The 23,067-nt window shown below is 38.5% G+C and overlaps 1 protein-coding gene across 1 annotated transcript in view; it reads right to left on the bottom strand.

Annotated features, from left to right (window-relative positions):
• LOC145663893 (uncharacterized) overlaps positions 1-23,067 on the bottom strand; it is a 64,291-nt gene that overhangs the window by 5,753 nt on the left and 35,471 nt on the right. Inside the window, exons 6-9 of the mRNA XM_081730057.1 lie at positions 19,072-19,213; positions 13,584-13,699; positions 9,816-9,932; positions 2,895-2,966 (exon numbers count right to left, since the gene is read on the bottom strand). Of these exons, the coding sequence (XP_081586183.1) occupies positions 2,895-2,966; positions 9,816-9,932; positions 13,584-13,699; positions 19,072-19,213 (447 nt within the window). The remainder of the gene's footprint in view (positions 1-2,894; positions 2,967-9,815; positions 9,933-13,583; positions 13,700-19,071; positions 19,214-23,067) is intronic.

Below are 23,067 nucleotides of genomic sequence, written 5' to 3'. Positions count from 1 at the left end.
TATATATATATATATATATGCAATGAGCCTTGCAAGGTACAACAGGAGATCGTCGGCACCCACCATTAACCAACAACAGATGCCGTAACCGATAGATGGATTAGTGTCCCTTTGGTTCCACTTTTTTCAGCAAAAATCAAGAAGATTCTGCAGAAGACACATCAAAATTTCAGAAGTTCCTCCAAAAAAGCATTTTTTACTGACCCTTTACAAAGCAGTGGCGTGTATCGAGTGAAATGTCAGTGTGATAAAGTGTACAGGGAGTCCATAACGTCCTGCAGGAAAGTAAAATTCTATAACTTGGAAACCGTTACGTTTAAGTGTATAAATTTTGGGGGTTGGAAGAAAGGAAGTTTAAAGTTTTGTTCTGGCCACAATGCTCGATGACGTTTGCGCTGGTAATCACGTGACTTAAGATCGCTTGTATTAAAGAAAAGGTACAATGTGTTTTGTGGTTTGCTGAATTAAAATCTTGAGTTTTAGTGCGGAGAAAGTTCCAAACAACGTATGGGAAAACACCCCCAACAGAAACAAGTATCAAGAGGTAGTACGAGAAGTTCAAAGAAACGGGAAGTGTGTCAGATTTACCACGCAGCGGAAGGACAGGAACGAGTGACGATGTGATTCACACGTTGCAGGACAGCATAGCCAGGAGACCAATGAAGTCGCTTAAACGTAGGTTATTGAAACTGGGAATACCGAAGCCAACGTTACACAAGCTCATACGCAAGAATTTGAAGGACCGGCCCTATAAGTTAAAATTTGTGCACGAGCTGATAGAAGAAGACTGTGACATGAGAATGGAATTCTGTGAGTCAATGCTTACCCGCTTACAAGAAGATGGTGACCTTTTGTCTCGATTTCTGTTTTCAGATGAAGCCACATTTCATGTGTCGAGAAAAGTGAACAGGCTCAACTGCTGAATTTGGGGGGTGGAAAATCCACGTGAATTCGAGGAGTACAAGCGTAGTAGTCCCAAAGTCAATGTGTGGTGTGCTGTTTCAATAGACCACATTATCGGACCTTTTTTCTTCAAGGAAGAGAAGGTAAATGGTAACAATTATCTGAACATGCTACATTCCTCTTGCCAGAACTTAATAGGTTAGGCATCCAATAATGAGGTCCACATGCAACAGGACCACCGCCGCACTATGCCCTTCAAGTTTGACAGTTTCTTAACGAAGAATTTAAGGAGAGATGGATTGGCCGAAGAGGACCCACACCTTGGCCTGCAAGATCACCAGATTTGTAGCCTTGTGATTACTGGCTGTGGGGACACGTGAAGATCAAGGTGTATTCGCAGAAGTCAGCTAATCTGCACGATCTCAAGAACAAAATAACTGATGTGATTTTGAACATTCCAGATGAGTACCGCCAACTCACAATTCTTGGTTTCCCAAAAAGATTGCAAGAGTGTTTGGACGTGAATGGTGCACAATTGAAGGTTTGGCGATGAACCTTAACTAGCTGAAACAAAACTTTGAACCTTTCTGTAAGTAAATCAAAAAGTATTTGTTAATACATTACGTAGTTTCCAAGTTATATAGTTTTACTTTCCTACAGGAATTTATGGACTCCCTGTATATAGGTCAAACAAAAAGGAACATTTGTACTAGAATAACTGAGCATGTTCGTATCTCTAAGTCTCAGAATCCGTAACAATTATCCGGTCTAGCAACGCATCTTAGAGATTATAACCATCATATCGTGGAATCATGTTTGATTGAAAAAGCACAAACAGCAACGGAACGAAAAATTACATAAACCATCATATTCACAAAGAAAGGCCCTCACTTAACCTGGATAGAGAAATAAATGTTATTTGGAGTAATCTTTTCACTACATACTTGACCATTTGGAAAGCAAGAACAGAAAACAGTGTACAATGCCAGTGAGTTTCTATTCCCGTGTGTTTTAATGTTTGACAGAAGATTTGTTTTTTTACACATCCTAACCTTTTAACCATTTTTAACCATCTTTCATGTTTTTTGTCCTTTTTGAAGTCTACCACAGGCTGAAGGAAGTTGTATCTTCCGTAAGCGCTACCTGTTGCATGTAGAAGAAAATTCCGCTACATATTTTTTTGCGGTGAGTAATAGCCTTTCCGCTTTTTCTCATTAGATAAAGAAGATATTCTACAAATTTTGCAGAATAGTAGTTTTCTAAAGTAAAATACACAGACACTTATCACATTTAATGGACATATGGATCATTCCACGTCAAATGAACCAAATTTTTGACTAGTTTGAACTTGAACATTTCTGAATTTTGTAATATATGAAGTACTACTAGAGATAGATGAAATAGCAAAGTTTCAGATTTTTATATGGCATAGTTATCCAGCAGCAGTCTTTCAAAGTTCGAAGAAAAGAAAAGAAAGAAAAAAAAAACACTTTCTGCCGACATGTAATCACAAAATTCTCAGTCTGAAATGGAGATAGAGGGATGAAAATTGTACCAAATTGCAGCTTTTGTAACGAGCTTTCATTTGCTAAGCGACATGACTACTTTGGGAGAAATTTTAATTTTAAGGTCATTAGGGTCAAAATTTGACCTTGAATTTTGCAAAAACCTACCTGAGAAAAATTTTCAAAAAAAAATCTCAAACAAACATGTGAATTTTGGCATTATGTACAGAAAGTTTGATGATAGGTATCACAGTGAGACCTTATAGTTTATTTGTTAAGAAATACCATATGGTGAGAAATCGACATTTCTGACATGGAAGCAACTCATATAAAAATAAGTATGAAATTTGTTGTTAAACCTAAGTTACTGTTTTGTAATCTAAATACACTTTATTTTCAAAAGTGACTTTGTACTGCCCGGTTTGAAATATCACGGTCAATAATTGTTAAGCATCCCTCGAAAGAGTTAACGTGCCAGCTACTTACCAAATCCTCCATTACTTCCATACAAAGTATCATTTTTCCAGGTCCAGGGATCTTTGCCACAATGCTTTTGTCCTGCAAAAAGAGTCGACAAGACAAGAATTTCAGTTTTAAGTAAAGACATTTCAAAGCAGCAACATTATTGGTGCATTTTCAGGTTAGTTTTTATGTATTAACAAAGTATCCAAGAAAATAAAATGACTAGCACCGTGGGAGTTCTGTAGTAAAGCCTTACTTATGCAATATGAGTCCAAACTCCATTATATAAGCTGTTTGATTAAGGAGTCTACTGATGGCGTGAGGGCCAAGGCTACTTCTCTCTGCTACGAACCCATTACATGAGCTTTGTATACAATGCGCAATTGAGAACTGAGTCTCAACAAGTCAATAGGGAAGGTGGCCAACCACTATACAGTGAGTACCACATATTTTGTATGGTTTTTAATGGGTCATTTTTTTTTTCTAGTTATAAAAACTTGTGTAGTTCCGTTATTTCTGTAAATTTTCGCCACCTCCGCCTCCAAAGAAGAATAAAGATAATTTCTATAGAAATTACATTTTATGCCATTTTTCAAAAATAACATACACATAGCGAGTCTGTGAACCATGAGTTAATGACAATTAGGTTATAGGTTATATGTACGATCAACAAATAAAAGGAACAAACATTTTTATTGGAAACCGAAAGTAGATTAAACTAATCCTTTTTGACTTGAAGAATAATTGCTTTCAGATTCTAAGCAATGCATTGAGACAACTGATTTTGAACGAAGTGAAACCGAAGTTTAGGCTAGCTGGAAAGGAAAATTTAGATGTCAATTAAATTTAGAACTTTTACTCAAAATCTATTTTAAAAAATATGCTTACGATAAAATTACATAAACTTGTATGAAGCCCTGACCATAAAGGACTTCGTTTCCATCTCAAACTCGCTGAACTGCGGAAACACTGTGTCCTTGTACACATTGTGATGCGCAGGAGTAACGGAATCACTTATCTATACATCCCACCTACAGTACAGATCCATGTAGCTTATTTTTATTTCCCAAAGTGAAAGAAACTCATAGGAAGCAATGGTTTTATGGTGCGACAGAAGCTGTTGAAGCTTATCGGCAAGAATCCTAACCGGGTCACCTTGAGAGCTTTTAGGCACAGTTTCAAAGGACACAAAGCTGTATAGACCAATGAAGAGAAGTACTAAATAAGATGTGATAATTATTTGGAAGTTTCCACTCCCAGTTTTCCCGTATTCGGGAACAAAATTAATATTCTCGTATGCAAAGAGAATACCAGATACAGGAATTTATTACCTAAAAATGTTTAATAAACGTGTAACAAAAATGAATAGCAACCAGGGCCTAGATTTGAACCGTGTTCGCCAGGTTATGGCGTATGCTGATGAGGTAAATTTAATACGGGATGATAGGAGAACAATAGAAATGCAGAGGTCTTATTAAACGCTTGTAGGGACATGGATTTAGAAGTAAATGCAGAGAAAACGAAATACATGGAAGTGCGTCGGAACCGTAATACGGCAAATTGTGGATGCGTTAAAATATTAAATAACATTTTTGATAAAGTGGATACTTTCAAATATCTAGGATCAATATTAACAAAAGAAAATTATATTTACGAAGAAATTAAATATCGACTAAAAGCAGGGAATTCGTGTTATTATTCAGTTTAAAATCTCTTGTCGTCGCGAATTCTCTCGAGGAATTTGAAGCTTAAAATATATAAAACGATAATTATGTCTGTTGTTCTGTATGGTTGCGAAACGTGGTCGCTTACTCTGAGGGAAGAACATAGACTGAAAGTATTTGAGAACAAGATCCCGAGACGAATATTCGGACCCAAGGGGAACGGGAATGGGGAATGGCGGAAACTTCATAACCAGGAACTACATAATTTATACGGTTTACCAAACATTGTTAGGGTCATCAAGTCTAGGAGGCTTAGGTGGACAGGTCATGTAGCTAGAATGGAAGAAAGTAGAAACGCTTTCAAAGTCATTACTAGAAAACCAATCGGAAAACGACCGTCAGGAAGACCTAGGCGCAGATGGGAGGACAATATTAAGATGGATCTCGCAGAAATAGGAATACAATGGAGAAACTGGATCCAGTTGGTTAAGGATAGAAGTCAGTGGAGAGCCTTTGTGAACGCGGCATTGAACCTCCGGGCTCCATAAGCCAAAGAATTAGTTAGTTAGTTAGTATCAAAAATGCATTCTAAAGTTATCAATTTCCGAAAACGATGTTACATCAATGTTAAAGCCGTGCATCTCGAAAGCTTAGAGTCTTATTACAAGTTGATCAAAAAATTGCTTTGGAACTATTGGTACCAAGAAACGTTCTTTTGGATTTTGATCTTACAAAGAGAAAAGCGGCAACGTGAAGTAGTGTGTGCTGGAAAACCAAATGTAGTCCCTAAAACTGAACTGAAGTCCTGGCACCAGCCCTTCGGCGCCAGGGGTTACTAGGCAGCTTGTGGCCTTTAGAATGAGATGTGGTCAGTACATCGGCTTTCCTCGCCCTTAATGCTGGCTTTCTAAGTCTCAGTTCACTAGTTCTTTCTTTCAACTAGCTACCAATTGTCCTCACACTGTTGAGTTGACGCAACAATGCAACACCATTTAATAACTACGAACCCACCACCTTTCCTACTACTACTCATCTTTCCTGTGATCGGACCTGCCAAAACATAATCTCTTACGTGAGCAATAGACTGCCTCCAACTGCTGAGCAGACTATGGGTTCCAGAGGGGTAAGGCTCAGCAGAACGTCAATCAAATAAGTCGTCAGAACGTGGCTCACCTCATCCAGGGTTCGGTGCCGTCGTCTTCGCTGATAATTTTCTATCGAATGGAACAAAGGGTAATTTAACGGCAGAATGTCCAGGAAATATGAGCGATTTACTAATTTTCTAACAAAGGCAATGGTACCACGAGTGATCTTAGCACTATGTCTTCCTGTTGTCTTGACAGAGAGCGATACCTCTGCAGTTTACAACTGGCTCCATGGTTTTTAATTTCTCACGCACATGTTTCGGTGTTACGAGTACATAACTGCATTGATTGTATGGACAAGTGGTAGAAGTTCGCGATGCTTAATACCCCAAGTAGTTCAACAAACACAGAACGTAACTTTCAACAGTGGTTTGATGTACCCTTCCCAATAAGGATTCGTTTACGACGGCATTTCACAACAACCCAACATTCCGGCACCTGCAAGCTGATATATACTGATAATGTCTCCGGTTACATGTTTCTGGTGCACCTATACAGGTGACAAGAGTGTTGCCCAATTGGTCGCATATAAATCGATCGACCCTTATATATATTTTAAGGATCCTCACTCACCTTCAGCGCAAGCACGTGATCCCACAACACGTGCTACTATTTACAAACAATACAAGCAGAAGAGAAACTACAACAAGGAAGACACGAAACGAAGACGACTGAGCCCGAGGAGGAACGAGCCACCAGGAGACCATCTATAAAAGCGCAGCCTGAGGAGGAACCAGCTATCAGTTTGACCGCTGATCAAATAACAAACACCTGCTCCTGAGGTCACCTTGGACTAGGGAGTTCACCTTTACCTAAACCCGGGGTTGCTTTGAGCTGAGGATGTTTCCCGCAAAACTCACCTAAAACCCTGCAGGTGCTCTGGAAGCTGCTTTAAGTTACAGGGTCACCGTGCAAAACACCTTTCTCCTTCATCTTGGTCGCTTAGACGGACAGACTTAATTAGTATTCTTTGTAAATTCAAAGATATTTGTATTTAAATTTTGTAATAAAAATGGTGAAGGGGGAACGCCCGGACCGTTATTGACTCTACCTCAAAAGACATTACAATATATATCACTGGTCACGGGTGGATTCATGTGTTGCTAACCAATGGTGATGGTGCCGTTGATTACCGTAACGAATCTACTCCTCCATCTTCCTTAACAGAAACGAAACAATAAAGAAACACAAACGCTTGTTCATGCCGCTTTCTGAGTAAGCAGTCAACTCATGTTATACCCAATGTCCCATTTTATACCGTTTCCGAAACTGGTGAAGATGTTGGCGAATGGTTTAGCCAGTACAACTGAATGATTCTCCCAATGACTTATTAGCCGCCTCAAGTACTTCGTTAACTGTATACCTTGTGGTCGTCCCATTCGTAGTGAAGGGACTTATCACCGTTCTTAAAGTTGTTAGACCTCCGTTGTACAGTTCCCTCGTTTATCATATTCCTACCCAATCCCTGGCAATTTTTCTTCCCCTTTGACTAACGTTCCAAGATTAATCTAGTAAATCAAACAGGCTAGTTTGGGGTACAATGTTTGACCTTCTCTCATTGACGTCCCCACTTAACTATGGCGACCACAATCAGCAAAAATACAAGAGGGAACGCACACTAATACGTTAAGGAAAATAGAAAACAAAAAAGTCGAAGTTCATGTTACAGGCTTTACCAATTATGTGGTAAATGCTGTACTTTTTACCACTTACGCATTTTCCTATGCTTATCTGTTAGTTTCTTGATTTTGTTTGTTATTTCAAGTTTTTATTGTTGAATCAACAAGCTCAAGTTTTTGTTGTATTTTCTGAATTGTAAGCTCAGAAGAACGGTTCCATTTTCCTATAATAATATTACGAGGAAATTACTAATTTTCCTCTCGTATTTTAATATATACAAGGGAAAAAATACATATACGAATAAAAGAACATAAACTCTTATAAGGTTATCATTCAGTTGAACAATTAATCAACTGGAAGCTGATATATTACAGGTTTGATTAGGGAAATGGATTATATGTTGTTAATATATTCTACATAATTTTCACGGATGAATTCATAATAAATAAATTAACTTTTTAATGTTCCATCCTCATCTGATTTGAATATATTTTATTACAAGTCTCCGAGGATAAAGATAGTAAATGTCTGTTGAAACGTCAATTCAAATAAAATAAAACGCGGGCAGAACATCACAAATTTAATTTATTTAATTTTAAACAATTTAATTTCCTACATGTAACTTCATCCATCTTGACTCTGGAACGACTACTTAAGTAATTAATACTTTTCTGACCAGAGTATATACTTATAACAGTTTCAATAATTTAACGTTATCTTCATTAGACGTTAACTGAAAAACATCTTCATAACATTTCAGTTAACGTCTGATGTAGATAACGTTTAGTCATTGAAACTGTTACGCCTTATTTTATTTTAATAAGTATATACTCTGGTCAGAAAATTACTTAATTTCCTAACAAAAACTATAATGTCGTATTAGCAACCATTTGATTATTTGCCTAGCTGAATAACGCTCTACGTATATATACATACAGCTAAATATAACAAATGTATACAGACAGCTATCAAAATAATGGAAACATCTGAACAAAATGCAACTTCTTTAGTTAATATACCATTGGACCAGGGACGTCATTTAAAGCTTCAGAGGGAAGGAGCAATTGTCCCCCTAATTTTGAAAAATATAAATTTTAATCAATAATATAATAAGGAAAAAAGGAAGACTATTTATATCGGAGGACTTATTCCCCCTCCAAGCAAGATCTGAAATGACCTACTGCATTGAACCCCTTAGTTTATACTGATCCACATATTTTAGGCAAAATTCGTGAACCGTTTCCACAGGAAGAGTGGACTGTACTTCATGCAATGTGTCACTTAACTGAGTCAGAGACAATGAGACAGAAAATCTGCGCCAGACTCGCTGCTATGATAGGTGTTCAACAATGGCCTATAAATGGCCAGTCAGTGAAATGATCAGACCAAGGAAGGGAAGGGGGAAAAGTTCTTCCTGCATTTCCTCAAACACTGCCTGAAAAGGTCTAGCTATCTTTATTAACGCATTGTCATCTTGGAAGTCTGTGTCGTTGTTACAGAACATATTCGCATTATCAGTGGTAGTACTTCATCTCCAGTAAGAAAAAATAAAACTGAAATCCACACAAGAACAGAGCTGCAGCAATATTTAATGACGCCGTTTTGGGCGTCAGCCATGCATAACCCGACTTGTTCACAACAAGCAGAAATATGGCTCCTCAGATATTATTACTGTATTATTATTATTATATTTATGGGTGGATCACAACTCGACCGCGATGTTGAAGTAATGCAACTCTCGTCAGACTGGTATTGTAGAAACAGGTCACTCCGGATGTTGATTGAGTGCTGCTGTCAGTTGTGCCGCATAAACTCTATGATTCCTTGTGACAATCCTCCCCTATGTTTGGTAATCTCTTCAATCTAGGATGTTTCCACCCACTATTCCTGTCCTATGTCTTGTCTCGAAATGAAAAAAGAAATGAAATTTTTCAGTTTTACGCTCCGCAGGTATGTCGTGTAGGCTATGATGATAAGAAATGAATGAAATGGTGGAATAAAAAAAAGTGGGAGGAAACAGAACCTCGAGAAAGCACACGAACATTTCCACCACGAACGTGTGTGTTTGTCCACCACAAAGCCCATTTGGCGTGAGCTGATATCGAAGCAGGGACCTCGTGCACCAGAGGTGAACGCTTTACCATTGAGCCACCACATCACGACCTATGTCGTATCTCGAGTTCTGTATGCCATCATCACATTGTACCTTAGGTACACTATTGCTCTCGATACACCTAACACATTGGTAGTCTTGGGCACATTTGTTCCTAATTTGCCTTTTTTTGAAAATTAGAGGTCTCCATTCTGCATTACCAACAACTAGCCTATTGCATACACGAATCCGTATTACACCACCTTGCGTACTACTCATCAAATAGGATAGTCCAAAGTTCACAAACGTTCATTATTACTCGTCACAATATATGCGCGTTACCATTTAGTTTGATAACATCTATATATATGCCTCCTATAATATGGAATTTCATTCGAGAAAATTCACTATACAGAAAACTTACCAACATATTGTAGACGTAAATTTGACCGTCGTAACATGCAGCAAACAAAATATTTTTCCAAATGCGAACTGAAACAATGCCCCCACTCGTCACAAATTGTGTTACCAGATTTCCATTCTGAAAATAAAATAAAAATACATTAGCTCAATTACTCATGCCACAGCATTAGATATATATGTCAATGAGATACATTCACGAATCTTCCTTGATGATATATACGATGTCCATCTGATCGCTTCACAGCTACTCTTGTGTTCCTTAATGTTTCTGTCTTTCTTTTTCTTTTCCTCCTCTCATTGTCTGATTAAGTATTTAGCGAAAGTGTCTACATTTTCCTCTATCGCCTTCCCCTTCCCTTGGACATCAACATATTTCCTCCAGTGTTCATACAAACCTCGAGAAAATCCTGTTACTTTTTCTCCAGACTTATTTCAGTTCCTTCGTCACACTCAATATGACGCTAAGCCTCCATGAAGATGCTTGTGCTAGTCACACACATATATCTTTTCATTTCTTTTGTCACGATTTGCTTTTTCAAGTAACGTAAATAACTAAACTGATAAACGAAAGTAGTAAGCGTTACTGTTGCCAGGAAACATGCCATAAATCCCAAAAAGCTGTTCTTTAATAATCTATATACACTTCGGAACTTATCAAGCTTAAAGGAACAGTTGCACTAAAGATTTTATAACTTAAAATTTAGACGAAAGAATTTTCTTACAGGTGTCCGAGAAAGATTGTACCCTTTTCTTTATTTTTTCTAGGTGCCCAACGTGTAGAGAGAAGTGTCACTGACAAAGATTGCTATTAGATACTCTAAGTTTTGAATAAAATATCCGCTGTTCCCAAGACCACAATTTTATCAAGATGGCGCCCACACAATAACAGAAAGGATTTTGTGCTGTGGAATAGGCAAAGACAACGTCCGTTATCACAGTTCAACGCAAGTTTCGGCGACAGTTTGGGTCGATCCACCTGACAAGAACTCCATTAAGCGCTGTCATACACAATTCACGGAGACAACTTGCCTATGCAAAGGCAAAAGCACCGGCGGTCCTTCGTATTCAGAGGAGACAGTGGATAGAGTTGACAATCCTTCCAACGCAGCCCCACGAAGTTAGTTAGGAAAGTGGGCTGACTTAGCATTGCCCCGTTCAACAGTCTGGGATGTTCTTCGTAAGCATTTGAAATCCAAGGCTTACAAGCTGCAACTTGTGCAGGTACTCACTGAAGACGATTAAAGTAATTCGCATTGTCTTTAGTGTAGACATGTTGGGATTCCTATTTTAGGGACAGGGCAGTCTTCAGTGATGAGAGGACTTTCCATATCAACGGCAAAGTCAACAATTATAATGTTCGAATCTGGGGTTCAGAACATCCTCGGCGAAGCACTGAGCATGCGTAGAGGTTCTCTGAGTTGAATGCCTTTGCTGCCATGTGCAGAACGAAATTTCATAGGCCATTTTGCTTTGCAGAAAGAACTGTAATTGGACACTCGTATCTTGACATTCTCCAGGTGTGGTTACCACAGCTTGAAGAGGACTTCCGAGATTTCGTTTTCCAACAGAATAGAGTTCCACTCCACTTCCATAATGACGTGAGGGGGGTATCTGAATGAACATTATCACAGCGCTGGATATGTCGCACTGATCATGATGATGAAGCGTTATTGAGATGGCCCCTGAGGTATCCAGATATGACACCATGCGACTTCTTTTTACTGAGCTTTGTCCCATTATTGCCTCGAGATCTGATGGAGCTGCGAAAGCGGATCACAGAAGCCTTTGCTACTGTTACAAGATACATGTTAATTCGAATATGGGACGAAATGAGTTATCGACTAGATATTTGCCGTGTTACAAAGAACGCCCATATTGAATCCTTGTAAGGTAGGTAATAAAAACTTTAATATATTACCATGCTTTTGATATATAAAGGATTCTAATATCACATTAGGGGCTCGAGAATATTTTTTTTTGAAAAGGGTACATTCTTTTTCGGACACCCTGTCCTTCAAAGTACTCCAATTACGTCGCCACTACACTTTAATCCAAGGAATACTGAATAAGTCTAATTACATTTTTGCCAAAACAGTCTTGACAATTTTTTCCCCTTGAACCAATCTGTAACTTGGGTTGTGAAATTAAAAGTTGAGAGTAGAGTTAAAAACAGGCAACAAACAGGCAACAACATCGGGTGCTTTTAACTATCTTCACGCCTTGTGAGTCGTATATACATCATTGCTATTCTTGTCACCGACGGTGTGCTAGAAGATATACAGCGCAAGTCACATGTTTCAGTCATAATAGCCAATGTAGCACAATCGGAGTGCAATAATTTCTGTCAATATGACGAACGTGACAGGAACGTTTTACACTCGGAATAAGTGCCCGTTCCGATATTTAACCGTCATAAAATGCCTTGGAATTTACAGGTACATTTTATAATAATAGTAATGTTAACAGCTTTTACAATGAGTTTTTAAGGAATAAGACTTATTTGATAACATTTTGAAAGTTCGCGTTATCAATCATATATCACCGAAAGCTCCCATGTTGAAAGCGAAACAGAGAAGTAGCATGCCGTTACCCACTAGAAGCGCCAACTTATAAATCCAGCATCTCCTTTCCACGATTACTTTCTCGAACAGCAGACACCCGTTCCAAGATTTTTTTTTTTTTTTTTTCATGCTACTGTGTTTGGAAATGAGTTTTCATCAATGATAGACATGGTTTTAAAGAGTGAACAGCATGTGGCAGCACAAATGGAACGCTACACAAAAGCGAAACACAGTAGTGTAAAATCGTGGCATTAGTAGCAATATGCACCGAAGACGAACAGTATTCTATTGATATACATTTTTTGAGTAGAGCATATACCAAACCCATTGAAATTCATCGAAGAATAAAAAGTGCAGTATGGTGATGTATGCCTATTCCCGAAGTCTATTTATAAAGTGCATTACAAAGTTCTATACGAAAGTTCCTTTGTAGCTATATGGGTAGCGTACGGATCATCGGTGCGGGAAATCCGAGTTCAATTCTCAGTCGGACCTCAAATGATTCGGATTCTACGTTAAGATCTAGGTTCAAGTCTCATACAGTCTCAGTGATAAAATAAACGCTAAAGTTTGAAGTTCTGTACCAGACTGCTCTTAATTGGAACATGCTGCGAATGTTTCCACCCACCATTTTAAACCGCCCACGTGTAGCGTTCCAACTTGATCCTGCATCTAGAACCACATTGCAACTTTTTCCTGACCCCATTGTCGTCGTCTGTTTTCCAGAAAGATGTTTCTTTAGGCACAGGAATATATGGTAGTCCCTGGATGCGAGGTCGGAGCTGTATGGCTGATCGGACGCTTCCCTTGTGCCTGCAAAAACCTGATCACGCTACGCACTTCACATTTGCCGGGATTCGGTATTGCCTCTGCCACTTCCAATGTGTGCTCCTCGCACAAAACAGCATAGCACTCACGAATTACTCCTAATTCTCTCCGTATGCATCAAGGCGACTGCAAGTATTGCCAACTTTGGTACACATTTTCCTCTAACGTGTAAATGTGTTTGTATATTTACTTTTCTGACAGCCTCGTATGTATATAGACACACGAAAAACGAAGATCATAGTGGAACAGAACGTAATTTTTTCCTTTCAAATTTACAATTTCTCAATCTCTTTACGAAAATAATTCCTCTTGATACACAAAAGAAGACAAGACATATAGCAAATGAAAGATTAAAAACATCTGTGAGTTCGTCTACTTACTGTAAAATCATATACAGAGATGTTGGTTTTCGTTCCACAATATACAAGGCTTCCTTCCAAAATAATACTATACACAGTTTGTCCAACAGATCCACCCACTGTTCTCAAAAGCAAACCTGCAAAAGAAATCAGTTATACATCATATACACTTAATAGTCTTACGTTAAGTTAATCAAAGGAAACTGGATACCTCAGCCAACTAAAATTTCCAGTGAGCTATCAACAGCCCAAAGGATTACAATCTTAAAACTAAAATAAATTAATTGATAAGGCTGGAAAAGGTCAATGAACAAAAGAAATTATTAATATTTGAGAGAATACCACACCTTGGCTGGAAAAACAGAAAAATATATGTGTGAATGAAGTGAATGTTTCTCTGAAATAAATGGAAACGATGTGTGATCAGAACAGTGAACAGAATGGCGCATTGCAGACAAAATGCCAGTACAAAAAGTTGGTACTCAGTACGCGAGTCTCCCGTAAGATACCGCAGAGCCCAAAGTTCATAGTCCTGCTGTCATTGGCGCTCATATAGTTTTTATAAAAACGTCGCACTTAATGAAAATCACATATTTCGAATATTCCCTCCTTTTTTCGATCCTTCTGACAAACGGAAGCCAATAGCTCTTAGGTCTTAGTTGATAGAGGAGTCAGTGATTCGACTCAAAGACCTTTTTGATTTTCACCTCGGCTTAAATAACTAAATATTCAGAACACAAGTGCATCTTGTTGAGAATATTACTGTATATCTTTGTTCACTTTAAGTGAGAAGTATTTATTCTTGAAGTTGCTTCTTGAGCTCGAATATTGAGGATGTAAATGTTGATTGGTATTGAACTAGAGAACGCAACTGATGCAGATTCGAAATACCAGTACATTCGATTTTGGAGGATGCAGTGATTGCATATGCACTCGGAGAGAATGTGCGTATGTGATATATTTGAATTGTATTAATAAGCCCAAGGTTTGTGCTATTTTAATTAATGAACACATACAAATTACACTTGTCTCAAAATAAGACTTCAACATAAGACGTTTGCTAAAAAATAATGTTACAATCGAATTGCTTATTAAGTCCAATATATAGCATCGTTGTTTTTCACATTATAATATAATAGAAAGGCAGTTGCAGGAAGTGATTACTCATTCCAATTACAGTGAAACCTCCCTTAACGGACACCTCTATAATACGGGCAGATTTTTTTTTTTGTCCCGGCAAAAACATATGTTCTCTTATGAAACAAAGCCCTTCTTTTTTACGGACACTCTCAGATACGGACGCGGACAGCTCTTTTCCCCCCCAAACATTTCAAAAACCTCTTCATAACGGACAGAAATTATTCTCGGTTCTGCGATACACAAACATACACACACACATGTTTCTTCTGCAACCGTACTGAGGGTTCTCAGTGGACACTTGCTAAAGAGTTTTATTACCCTTGTAGAAGAAAAAGCATGCATTTTTCGCTCAACAAAAGAGTTGAGCCGGTTAGTTGGTTCCTAACGCATCTTTTGAGAAGATTCTGAGAATTTGAAATAAATGAAAAATGCTTACGGTGTGATAACATGTAATTAAGAAAATTACCATACACGCATTATCTTTTGGAGTATACAAATATATTAACACATCCCCCAGCAATAATAATATTTAACAGAAATGAATTTCTCCTTCATCCCTCCCAGTAACTCAAATATGTACTAAATAGAGTATATTCATATTGAATTTTACGTATTTACGCGCATACATAATGTATTTTCTGTATATTACTGCATACAATTACCGTTGTGAGAAATTAAATATCTGTAACCTCTCTGTAACGGACAAAAATTCATGTCCCATTGGTTTCGTTATTTAGAGATTTCACTGTATTAGCAGGTAATAAAATCTTAACAAGATGCTTGTTTCTTATAGCTTACCGTCCCACAATTTTGCTTGTCACGAAAGGCTGAAGAAAACTGCACCTTTACAGGAAAACAGTGGAACTCATCCAACGCAAATGTTGATCGATTGAAACGTACAGTCCCTGTCCGAGGATCTACTCTTAATGCGAGATCCGAAAAACACATATGAATGTGCTCCTCCTGGAATCAATCCTGGGTCTCTCCCACATGTTAGGAACATTTGAGACAGTCATAGGTACCGGGTGACGCATAGATCATGATATGTTTTAGTTTTATGATAATGAATTTAACTGTACAGTAGACTCCCGAGTACTCGGCCTAATGTGGCAGAGGGACAAACCGGATAGGCCGGAGTTCTATGAACTCATTTCTTTATGAACATTAAGCATACCCCAAGAACAATTTACGAATATAGTACTGTACAGCTATAATGACGAACAACGGCAAGTGTACAATATTGAGGTCCGTTACTCACCAACGAAACAATGAACAAAGAACAGAACGCTGCTCTTTTCCTGTCACAACTTGTTGAGTTGATTTTTAAGTTTCACGTCCCGTTCAGCAGCGAGGCTATATGAGACGTGGACCTACTGATTAACATGGAATTCGAACCACACGAGCTCCCGCCGGGAATCGAACCCGGGTCTCCCACGCCAGAGGCGCGTGCGCTAACCGCTTAGCCACGAAGGAGCTCCTGTCACAACTTGTATTTTGTACACAACACGTAGGAGGATCGTAGCAGACGTCAGCTTCTAATGCATTGGCAATGTTGCCAATGCAACGCCTTGCCTTCCTCATTTAATTACGATAGTCGCGACCCGGATACAAGGGAGTCTACTGTATTCTGAAGGATTACTAAAAATAATACTAAACTGCATGTGGTTACAATCAGGCACTATGACTAGTCTCCTAATCGACTTTCTTTTTTGCGTGATACGTGGTCAGTACAACTCACCCAACCGCATACAAGTAGATAGGGGTTCGTTATATCATAATTCGAATAGCTTTCCATTTAACGTACCAAGAGTAAAAAGTGACTGTCTGGACAGGGACTCGAACCCGGGACCTCTGGCATACCGCGCCGATGCGCTAGCCACTACGCCACCCAGTCCGACTCCCAGAACAGCCACTCACTCTCTCACTCTCGAGATTGGTGTTCTCCACTCGAACCACGTGGGTTGTACCACAGACCCCAGCTGTGCTTGGACAATCCATGTGGCCATATACTGAGCACATCTGATGGTTGTAATTTCACATAGATATTAATGAAAGAGGAAACAACCGATGTCAGAGAGTGGGTGGCTGTTCTGGGAGTCGGACTGGGTGGCGTAGTGGCTAGCGCATCGGCGCGGTATGCCAGAGGTCCCAGGTTCGAGTCCCTGTCCAGACAGTCACTTTTTCACTCTTTGTACGTTATTGAATTCACATCTATAGAGGATATGGTGTGTTAAAAAACAGTTGTTTTCCCTTTCATTAATATTGATAGCTTTCCACTTGCTTTTCACTAGTTGTGTACTCCCACCGGGAATGGAACGAGAAACCACGGACACTAAAAGTGAATGCGCTAATCACTCGGCCAATAGGACTACGAAAAATAAACAGATTTTTTATATGTTTTATGTTTCGTTAGCAGTGAAAACTCATTACTATTAGAATTTTGATTCCATTAGTAACTTCGCTACTGTATTCAAACTGTCTATGGAGCTCGGGAAATAACAGAAGGATTTGGCTGGTTCACTTTCAGCATTAAAGATATACAGGTACACATGAGATGAGAATTTACAGTTTAATACGGAATTCGAATTATAAGAACTCGCACCGGAAAGAGAATTTGAGTTCTTTGCACCGAAGAACAGAATGTTAACCATTTCGCCAAGAAATAGATGCTTAAGTGTTATAACCGTTGTCTCAATGTTGTTAATGAATCAAATAAGCTACATTAGGAAATTTATTTTGGGGTTATATGAATTAATTTGCAATTTTTTTTTGAAATTGTTCATAACTAGGTAGTGTTAGCTAAATTTTAGTAAAACAAAGTCTTCGTTGTAATACAATTACATGAATTTATTTTATTACTTTAACTAATACGAGAGCTGTCCAGAACGAAACACAAGTTCTGAAATAAAAAAAGTAACAGAACGAACAAACTAAAATGTATTATATACATTTGAAAGGTACAGTCTTAAGCTATTTTTCCACATAATTCCCATGCAAATTAAGGCACTTATCATACCATGGCACAAGTTTTTCAATAACGTCGTGGTAGAAATTTGCCACCTGCGATTGTGGTAACCAAGCTTTTCCAACAGAATCTCATGCACCAAACTCAGCAAAATTTGGGGAAAACGTTCAACGAGTTTCGTAATCGTGAAACGACGATTTGCAAGAATTCTGTCGTCGATTTGCCTCACCAATTCATCAGACACAAAGCTAAGCCTACCACTGTGGTCTTCATCGTGAACACTGAAGCATAAATGAAAAAAAAAAAAGTAATAAGAGATTGTGATTGCTATCAGAGATGGAAACATTGGTGAACATTACGACTAGTTATAGTGCTGCCACCTACGATTTTTCGTGGGAGAAATTGACCTATCGAACCTTGTAGTAAGACAAGGTAATACCCGTAGTTAACATGTAAAATTGTGTGGTAGTGAAATTGTTTCGAAATAGTGTCGTGATGATGAGAAGTTAAACAAAGTGTATAAGTGGTTTGTATAAGGAACCGGGAGCATTGTGAGTGAGTGATTAATATTCACACATTCTAAATTTAACTGGTTAACATTAAGGTGAGTATTGGTCACCCACTTGGGAATGGCCCCGACTCCTATTAGATTTAAAGTGCATGTAATTAGTAACGTTAGATTTGGTCGAATATTTCGAAGTAATTTGAACATAATAACCTCTAAATTGAATCGAAATTATTGGACTTTGAATGAATTGGTCAATAGAAGCTCAATTACATCGAACGACATTAAACCGTGATTGCGGAGCAATTTCACCAAGGAATCGGTTTGCTAGTTGTTATATTTATATGTTGTCCGTTAAAGTTATTTGTTATAATAAATTATATATCTCAATTGAAACTGATTCCTTCTAATTTTAAAACTGTTTAAATAACCTTTCACCAAGTCTGTTTTCCGTAACCACTCGGAAAATGCAGTGTACTTGTCGTTCCTTTGACATGATCGCTGCAACACTGGAACGTCCATTTTTAAAATCAATGCACCATTGCCTCACTCGGCCTTCACTCATTATTCCATGTCCGTACACTTCACACAGTTGGCAATGGATTTCAATTAGCTTGTAGTTTTTTGCCAACAAAAACCTAATCACAGAACGCACCTCACAAGAGGCGGGATTTTCTATTGTAGTGCACATTGTAACATGTCACAAAAAGCACAGTAAGAGCGTCACAGTCCTCACGCTACAAAAGCTGGATGCGTACGGAGTGTCGCAACGTTCTGACACCAAGATGGCGACTCTAGCCCCGCCCACTGCCGCGATAAGCAAAAATGTCTGGTACTTTCTGAACAATCCTCGTATAAAGGTATGAAATACAATTAAAATGGATATATATCTAAGTTACCTGTGAGAGCATCTCTAACAGCAATTGGTTTCCATTTGCAAGCTACGATCAGCACCTTTCTCGCTCCTTCAGTCGTCGCTTTAATTGCTAAGATTGGAACAGAGTTACTGCACGTTATAAGATCTCCAACAGGTTCAGCAGCCTGTAAATATAAATAAACTAACAATTTCTAAGTAATAAGCTAAGTAACTATTATCTCATCTTTAATAATAATAATAATAATAATAATAATAATAATAATAATAATAATAATAATAATAATAATAATAATAATAATAATATGTCTGTTTTCAGTTTTTCATATAGAAAGATGTCACCTAAAGCCACCACATTTCTGTACAGATTGATCTTCAACCAGTGGCGGATGTAGCTCGGGGCCGGAGAGCCTAGGCCTCCCAGTTTTTCCAAAATGAAATGAAATCTTTGAGTCTTACGTCCCATGCCGGCTAGGCTAAAGGAGACCGTGATAATGAGAAATGAATGAAATGGTGAAATGAAGAAAGTGGGAGGAAACGGAAGAACCCCGAGGAAATCCACGCACACGGTGTTTGTCCACCTTCACTTAGCGCGAGCTGCGATCAAGCCAGGGACCCCATGCACCAGAGGTGAATGCTCCACCACTGAGCCACCGCGGCCCTTCCAGTTTGTTCAGTGACAGAAATTAATTAAGCTATTATTTTTATATAGTTTTAAAAGTTTATAGTAAACTCATGATATACGTATCACAGCCTGGGTTCTGGCTTCCCCTCCCCGTTTTTACATTCTAGATCCGCCTTTAACAGACCTAATCGCGTACAGAGCAGTTTTTCTATTGTCGGTTCGGGTAAGGGGAATCAAAATGTACGCGAAAATGTATGTACTTTTCTCGCAGTTTCGAAGAACGCCTTTCCTGTAGGCAACCTTCAATATCTTTTAGTTGTGCGGGCAAATTTACATAAAAGGATATGATCGATAACTCAGTTTCTGATTCTCTCTCTTCCCTATCTTTCGTTGTTTCTTCCCGATGTAATTTACGATTAATCTCTAAGTGCATCTGGTATCTTCGCTGCGCTCCTCGAACATAGTGTAACATTTTTCTATCACCTTCTATTTACCTAATCCCACTTGATACACGGATAGCATTATGCACACGTCGTTGAAACACTACTGTTTGTTCGTACATGTTCTTTGACCGATTTGGCCGTATGTTTGTCTCCAGTACTCATTTTCCAAGGCCATTTACCGTGACTTACGGCCTAAGTGACGAAACTCCTCCTACACCCACCGGGGATTGAAAACGCACCGCTAGATTAGCAGTCAGATATTCTACTGACTGAGGTACAGGTCAGCTAATCTTAAGTTACCTAATAATTGAAAAGTTATTTTTAATACACATTTTCAACCCACTAGCAACCTGCTATAGCCTATTTTCAGTTTCTCTATTTGCAAGATATACGTATATTCGATTAATTTCCTTAACTTCCTGAACAAGGTCATTTCCCTGCTCTCTTTGACTTCCTGGGTCCGTAGAAATCCTGATTTGCTGCGAAATTCTGCATCAGCAGCGGAAATTTCTTCAATAGCATGAGCTCTCGAATTCGTTTCTTCCTCTGAAAAGCTAGTCAGTCTCTAAAACAAGCAGCATGATCATTCTCCCAGTTAACACAATAAGGCTTAGTCGCTCTATAGGGCTTCATACCACGACTTCCCTGGCCATAATTCACACAAATAGGAGCACTAGTATTAACGACATAGTGGTGTGCCCAAAATGCAGTCATTTAAAACCTCTCATAGAACTAAGTAAGGCCGAATCTATAGACAATAATATCTAACCTTCATGAAACCCAGAGGCGACTGAAAGTAACAAGCAATGAATGTGTTAAAGCAATTCACCTTACTTTTTACTTTTGATTCAAGCTACTTCTATGGTATGTTAGTCCGCTAGCATTGATTTAATCTGGTCGTCGGTGGCGTTCACGAAATCCCAACATAACGTAACTGAGCGACTAACATTCAGTACTCAGGGTTCATCTGTGATGCAAAGTGATCCAATACTGCCTAACTTAAGAAACTTTAGCGTCTGCTTTGCATTGACCGTTTTCATTAACAATGACTTATTCCTTAGTCCAACAGTGCAATTAGTTTTACTTTATTAATTACGAAAGAAGCCAAATCCTTGATCTCACTCAGACGCTTAGACTCACTACTGGTACTTCCGCCTGTTTCTTTTGTCTTTAGGGCCACGGTGGCTCAGTAGTAGAGCGTTCATCTCCGGTGCTTGGGGTCCCGCGTTCGATCCCAGTCCCCGCCAAGTGAACTTTGTGGTGGACAAACACCGTGTGCGTGGGTTTTCTCGGGGTTCTCCCGTTTCCTCCCACTTTCTTCATTCCACCATTTCATTCATTACTCATCACCGTCTTATTTAGCCTAACCGGCATAACAGTGGGACGTAAAACTTAAAAGATTTCATTTCATTTTCTGTTGTCTTTAAATACAAGATAGCGAACCACTGAAGTCCCAACACTTGTCTTTTGCAACGTATCTTAAAGAGACATCCTGCTCTTGCTCCTGTTTTGGACTTCTTTCGAGGAAAGTCTGACTGCAAGAAATTTGACGACAATTTACCTATAAACAGATTTTTATTTCTCTCTCTCTCTCTCTCTATATATATATATATATATATATATATATATATATATATATATATATGAAAGTGATTATGTTTGTAATTTCATATCTCTTGAACCATCCGACCGATCTCGATCGAAGTTTCAACCTAGATGAGCTTCGGGCCTGGGATGTTTTTTTATCATTTCACTTTGAAGGTGCAAATTGAGGGAGAGGAATATATTTAAAAATGATCCAAAATGACCGATATTAGTGTCGAATCCATGATTTTCGGGGTCGCTGAGATGAACAGTGACACTTCCGATGCCGTTTAAATTCAAATTCAGCGCTTTACGTATGTCCAAAGTGAAACGTATTTTTCCCATGCGAAGAACAGGAATTCTGCTAGTTTAACGTAACAAAATGAAACTCAAGCGTAAATGTTCGCAGGGAAAACTAACGCTACTCCGCTAACAATTCCGTAGGCACTCCCTCACTGTAACATCAGCAAGGGCTGACATGGTCCCGGAGAATAAAAAAAAAAAAAAAAAAAGACCTGAATGAATGAAAGAAGGAACAGCCTACATCATCCAAAAATTTGTATTAAAAATGACGGAACTGTTTTCAAACATTCTGCATTTTTTTACCTTTTTTGTTTTTAATGCTGAGCAATAAACAAAACGAACACTGAACTCATTGATCATCCTATGCCTGGACTCCCACCAACCACCTACGTGTCCGGCAATGATATTAACGGCTGAAAGGTTAGGCAAAGAGTAAGTGAAAGAAAGAGTAATTAACAAAAATTGGTTACTTTCTAATAAATCTTTCCGTGGGGAAACTAGAAACTCTTCATACGTTTCGGAACAGCAGGCTGTAATAGGTTCAGCAAAAAACAAAGAAACAACGGGAGATTAAAGAATCTTTTTTTTTTATTCATAAATATAAGCCAGTTTTAAATCTGGATTTTGCAAACATAGGTAGAATCTGGTTGCCTACCTTTGATGTATATTTTGGATCTGGCAACAATGACGTAACACAGACATCGGGACTCCTTCAATTCAACTTATTCTTTCGCACTATGCTCTACTCGTGGTATTTTAGTATCCTTCATGTTATATTTATTCATTCTGTTGTATATATTCCTTTCTCTACACTTTTTTTCTCTCAACCATTATTACCCTTGCTACCTTACCATTGAAGACGGAACTAGCTTGCTGTTCCGAAACGTATGAAGAGTTTTTAGTTTCCTCACGGAAGGATTTATTGGTAAGTAACCAATTCTTTGTTAATTTGAATCATCCTCTCATGCGCCTACATAATAATTTGAATGAAAGAGTAATCTAATGAATAATAAATGACTCGTCCTCTCGGTTCCATCACCTTGCCCGCCATGAGCGCTACATTGTA

The sequence above is a fragment of the Thermobia domestica genome, chromosome 11 (genome assembly GCF_964235325.1).
Source record: "Thermobia domestica chromosome 11, izTheDome1.hap1.1, whole genome shotgun sequence".
In the NCBI taxonomy this organism is placed as follows: domain Eukaryota; kingdom Metazoa; phylum Arthropoda; class Insecta; order Zygentoma; family Lepismatidae; genus Thermobia; species Thermobia domestica.
This window is presented reverse-complemented; position numbering and strand designations above follow the sequence as displayed.